The 5,421-nt window shown below is 37.3% G+C and overlaps 1 protein-coding gene across 1 annotated transcript; it reads right to left on the bottom strand.

Annotated features, from left to right (window-relative positions):
* Positions 1 to 828: 828 nt before the first annotated feature.
* Positions 829 to 3,799, bottom strand: LOC119428927 (acyl-CoA-binding protein). Its single transcript, XM_037696636.1, has 4 exons — positions 3,732 to 3,799; positions 3,397 to 3,514; positions 1,182 to 1,244; positions 829 to 1,063 (listed from the first exon to the last, which is right to left on the bottom strand). The coding sequence occupies exons 1-4, from the start codon at positions 3,747 to 3,749 to the stop codon at positions 987 to 989; spliced, it is 276 nt and encodes a 91-aa protein (XP_037552564.1). The 5' UTR covers positions 3,750 to 3,799; the 3' UTR covers positions 829 to 986.
* Positions 3,800 to 5,421: the final 1,622 nt, after the last annotated feature.

The raw sequence follows: 5,421 nt of genomic DNA, 5'->3' as shown, positions 1-5,421 counted from the left end.
TAACGCTTCGATTCCATCATGCTGAACCATATCCCAACCCTCCCCCCGCTGATGTAGTGCTAAGCTAGCGGTGCAAAATGCAGGTGCATTAGCTAATAGCTAAAGGTAGAGTGCTACTGCTACCTCATGTTGAGCCGTAGTATCCTAACTGCACCCTCCTCCCCCACCCTCCGCCGTAAAACTTTTGGTACAAACAGCGCAACACAGACGTGTCTCGGTCCCCAGGCAGGCTATGGCAAGCCAATTGTGTCATTAATAGCCACTTTACCTATTACATGACAATATGCCATACTACTCTGGTGCCATCTAGCGGCTGAAAATGGTAGTGTTCAATATTTTCAGTCAGAATGAATGAAAAAATTTTGGTTTATAAATATGGAAAAATCCATAAATACGTTGCTTCGGACTATATGTCGCAGTTCATGCAAATTATGCAAAAGAAGTGACTTATAAGGTGAAAAATATGGTATATTGTGTACGTCAACAGGACAGATTGACATTTAGTGCAACACTGGTTTAAGTGGTGAAAGAATAAAATTAATGTTTGTAAACAGAATATGAAGCTAGAGCTAACCGGTGGTTAGCTTAGCCTAAAGAAGCTGTTCCAGTTTTTTGACGGGAGTTTCCAAGGACAAATTATGAATTAATAGCTCTTTGGTGTTAGCCACATGTGTACTATCTTTCAAAGTGGATTTTTGCCAAATTTAAACAGAAAATTACAAAAAGGCGGTTCACATGAAATACGTTTAATAAACCTTTTAAATTATTAGCCATCAGCATTGCAATCATAGAATTCAGAGGTACTGACGGAGTACTGAATTTTAAAACTGCTAGCTTGAACTGCTATCATCGTTTCTCTTAAGTGATGTTGTTCAAAGGGCTATCTACAACAGGTAAGATATTAACTGTTCATAACCTTTCCGATACAAAATGTCTAGACTGTGTTAACTTGAACGGTGGAGGTGACGTCAGTCCCGGCTCGCGTTTCAGGAGAGTCCGTATTTTTCCTTCAGCTTCTCCACTAAATCGACGTACGCCTCCATCGCTTGTTCTTTGGACAGACCTGTTGGTCAAGAACCAAACAAACAAAAGAAAATACCTTAGAATTTAGATTTATAATCACGTTAAAACTTAAAACGTTACGAGCTTTGTGTAAAACCGATCGTTTTGTTATTAAAAACCTTTCTTGGCGTTCCACGCATCCCATTTAGCTTTTTCTGTAAAACTCAGGAATCCCGGACGTTCTGCGGAGACAAAAGCAGGAGTTGGTGACGGACGTGTAGTTTATCGGCTTCTTTCTCATCCCGCAGTCTTCAACAAATCATGAATCAAAACGTTCGGCTCGTTCAGGACAATCCTGCTCTGACTTTTGGTTTTGGTGCAACTTTAGCTTTTTGAAATATTTTAGCCTTTTCTGACTTTTTTTTTTCCTCATAGAAAATGAATTGAGCTCATTTTCCATCCTTCAAATCTTTAGCTGTTTTCAAACTTTTACTGCTCCTTTCACATGTTGTTCTGCTTCAGCTACTTTCAGCTAATTTCAGCTGTTTTGTGCTCCTTTCAGATTCTTTCTACTAACTACAAAATTTTTGTGCTTCTAACTTTTTTATGCTAATTTCAGCTCGTTTCTGCAAGTTTGAGCTTTTTCTACTGTTTCAGCTACAATATAGCTGTTTTATGCTAATTTAAGCTTTTTCAGCTAATTCCACTTTTTTTTTTTTTGCACTCGTTTAAACTTTTTTCAGCCTAATTCAGCAAAAACATGCTCTCTTCACTTCTGGTAATTTCAGCTTATTTCTGCCCGTTTAGCTATTTTCAGCTGGTTTTTTTTTTGTTTTTGCTAATTTAAGCTTTTTTCAGACAATTCACACTTTTTTGGCTCATTTCTGCTTCTTTCAACCTCATTAGACAAACATGTTCTTTAATTTCTGCTTTCTTCTGCTAATTTAAGCTTATTCTAACTTTTTAGCCAATTTCAGCTGTTTTCAGATATATTTAAGTTTTTCTAGGTAATTTCTGCTACTTTCAACCTAATTAACTTTTTCAGCTATTTTCATCTTTTTCTGCTACTCTTTGTATGCACATTTTATCTTTTTCAGATAATTACACATTTTTAAGCTCTTTTTACTTCCTTCTCATAGGTTAAGCTTCTTTCTGCCTTTTCGGCTACTTTTAGATGTTATTTTTGCTAATTTTGCTTTTTTTGTAGCCGATTTCCTAATTTTTGTGCTCATTTAAAACTAATTCAGCAAATATGTGTTCGTTCTGCTTTCTTCTGCTAATTTAGGCTTATTATTTCATTTCAGCAAGTTTTTTAGCTGATTTCAGCTGTTTTTCCAGAAAGTTCTTCTGCAGGAAATGTGATTTCTCTACTTTTGTTTGCGCTCATGTTCCACAGCGACGCACACAAAGTGAGTTTTACATTAACGACTTCCAGAAATTTAGCCACCACGTCGATTCAAGATGGCCGCTACAAGTAATCGACCACAGCAGCGTCACTTTTACAGATATCGAGCTAAAATTCGGTGCGGTAGTAGCCAGGGCTGAATTTGTAAACCGACCCATGGAACACAAATAGTGGGCTGGGGAGCATCAGAACATTTTTAATCAAGTAGATCTGATTTCCTGCACTTTGGTGTATTTTAACGGGTTGTTAAACTTCTACATTTCCTTATATTTGTAAACGTTCCACGTTTCCGAGCAGACTCTTCTTCGCTGAATTCACTGTCCACCTCCACATGTGGAACCTCCAGGCTCCTCCTCCGTCTGTTCAAGGCGGCTGCCCGGCACTCACCCCACCGCTCGTTTAGGGGCGGAGCTTTGTTTAAGGGCAGAGCTGGAAATGCGACTGGAGGCGGCAGCTCGTATGTGATGTAAAGAAGTGGCTGTTATGTTTAAAATTAGTGTTTATGTAATTTCAGATTACACATCCAATATCATTTTATTCGTCCAAGGCAGTCAAATTTGTTCATAACTTTATTATCAACCTGAGATCTACCGGATCCAAGCAAATCCTGTCAAAATAAGAGCGTTCCCACATCCTGTTCCGGCAGGATCCGGCTCAAATTAAGCCCCGGTAGCAGTCGAGGGTCATTAACACACACTCTGTGCTGAAAGATCTCATGAGACCTCGCAGGATTCCAGGTGACATTCCTTCACAGCGTTTCTTTTAATGGAATATTTTAGGAACTTGAATGAAAAACTGAATTTATTTTAAAGTTTTTTTGAGTTCCTCCGTCCTGAGTTTGAATCAAACTTGTCCGACCTCATTTTTTCCTCTTAGCTCCGCCCTTCAAGGTCTTTACTGCACAATTTTAAACAAGTCTGGACACTTTTTGTTATCATTACCCCCCCCCCCACACACACACACACACACTTGTATCCGTTTACACTCACCTGTGTTCACGTCGCCCACCTTGGCTTGCTTATACAAACCGTAGAGCAGAGACAGGTCGTCTTGACCTGGTCTCTGTTTCAGGACCTTCGCCTCCTCGGCTGCTTTGTTGAACAACTCCTGGAAATTTTAATAAAATAATAATAATAATCAGAACACGAAGCTTGGCTCACCTTTACGCTTCGTTTTCCTGATCACATGGACAAAAATCTGCACACGTGAAGTTTCAACCTGAAGGAGTTCTGCTTTCAGAACCACCCGATAACTTGTCCGTCAATCACAAACTGAAGCGAAAGCCTGAAAACGTAAAAAGTTATGATCAATTTTAAAAACTTACAGTTAAACTTTCAGCCATGGCTGGTGGGAGAAACCGTCCTGCTGCTGCTGAACTCGCAAAACTTGTCAGAGCCCAGATTTCCCAAGAGGGGCGGAGCTTCAACTGAAGGCAGGAAGTAGGTCGGGCGGATTTTTAAAAGGGACGGTTCAGAGCCAGTGGGAAGGTCCTGAGCAGCTAGCATCTTACCTGTTGCAGATAACTCGGAACAGTGTTAGTTTGGAGAAACTGGGTTTAATTGTGACTGGAGGAGTAAAAGATTTAAGGAGGTGCCGTTTCATAATTAACAAAGTGCCTTTTTCCTCCTTTTCAGTCACAATGACAATTTTACTGCTATAGCACAAAAAAAAATACAGAAATGTACCAAAGTGCTTTACAAATCAATCTAGAGAAATTGTATTTCCTGTGAAAATGCAATGTGAACACTTATTGCAGAAGAACTTGCTGAATTAGCTAAAAAATGAGCTAAAAGCATGTTGAAAATAGCTGAAAAAAAAGCTGAAATTAGCTAAAAACAACTGAAATGTAGCTGAAATGAAGAACGAGCCTAAAATAGCGGAAGAAGAGAGAACACATTTTCTGAATTAGGTTTAAATGAGCAGAAATGAGTAAATTAGCTCAAACTAAAAAAGGCTGAAATTAGCTGAAAAGTTTCTGAAATTGAGAAAAAAGCTTAAACTACCAATAGGAAATGGAAAGAGTTGAGATGAGCTAAAAAAATATATATATATAAATAAAATATATATATATATAAACGGAAGTGGCATAAAAAACAAAAAAGAAGCTAAAATTTACACACACAAAAAAAAAAACAGCTGAAACTAGCAAACAAAACCTGAAAGGAACAAAATGAGCTGAAATGACAAAAAATAAGTTAATTAGGCTTAAGTAGCAGAAATTACCACAAAAAAGCTTGAACTTATAAGACAACAGCTGCAAGTAGCTAAAAAAAATGCTAAAAAAGGTAGCTGAAAAGTTAGAACAAACAAATTAACATAAGAAAGCAGAAAAACATGTTTTCCCAACTGGGCTGAAAGAAGCAGAAATGAGCACAAAAAAGTGGAAATTATTTTTAAAAAGCTAAAATTTGGAAGAAAAAAAAACAGCTGAATAGTAGCTAAAATAGCGAAAAGCAGCTTAAAATATCAAAAGGAAGTGAAGAGAGCATGTTTTTGCTGAATTAGGCTGAAAGTTTAAATGAGTGCAAAAAATATGGAATTAGCTGAAAAAGTTAAAATTAGCATAAAAACAGCTAAACAGTAGCTGAAACTAAAGAAAATGCTGAAACTCATAAATAAGCTGAAAGAAGCATAACAAGTTGAAATTAGCAGAAAAAGTTAGAAGCACAAAAATGTAGTTAGTAGAAACAATCTGAAAGGAGCACAAAACAGCTGAAAGTAGCTGAAAAAACGTAAATTTGCAGAAGGAAGCTGAAGCAGAACAAAAAGTGAAAGGAGCATTAAAAGGTTGTAAACAGATCTAAAGATTTGAAGGATGTAAAATGAGCTCAATTCATTTTATATAAGGAAAAAATGGCAGAAAAGGCTAAATATTTTTAAAAAGCTAAAGTTGCACTAATACCAAAAGTGACAGCAGGATTGTCCTGAACGAGCCGAATGTTTTGATTTGTTTTGTTGAAATAGCACAAAAACTGAGACAAGATGCTAAAAAATGTAAGGAATACAAACTGGAT

This window comes from Nematolebias whitei, chromosome 23 (genome assembly GCF_014905685.2).
Source record: "Nematolebias whitei isolate Nwh7 chromosome 23, NemWhi1, whole genome shotgun sequence".
NCBI lineage: Eukaryota > Metazoa > Chordata > Actinopteri > Cyprinodontiformes > Rivulidae > Nematolebias > Nematolebias whitei.
The sequence above is the reverse complement of the archived record's forward strand: the minus strand, read 5'-3'. Positions and strand labels throughout refer to the sequence as shown.

What these genes read in the sequence shown, in the direction of transcription:
- LOC119428927 (XM_037696636.1), bottom strand. An exon ending in GGTGGGCGACGTGAACACAG is followed by an intron (nt 1,245 to 3,396) that starts GTGAGTGTAAAC and finishes TTGTCTCCGCAG; the next exon opens with AACGTCCGGGATTCCTGAGT. An exon ending in TGCGTGGAACGCCAAGAAAG is followed by an intron (nt 1,064 to 1,181) that starts GTTTTTAATAAC and finishes CTTGACCAACAG; the next exon opens with GTCTGTCCAAAGAACAAGCG.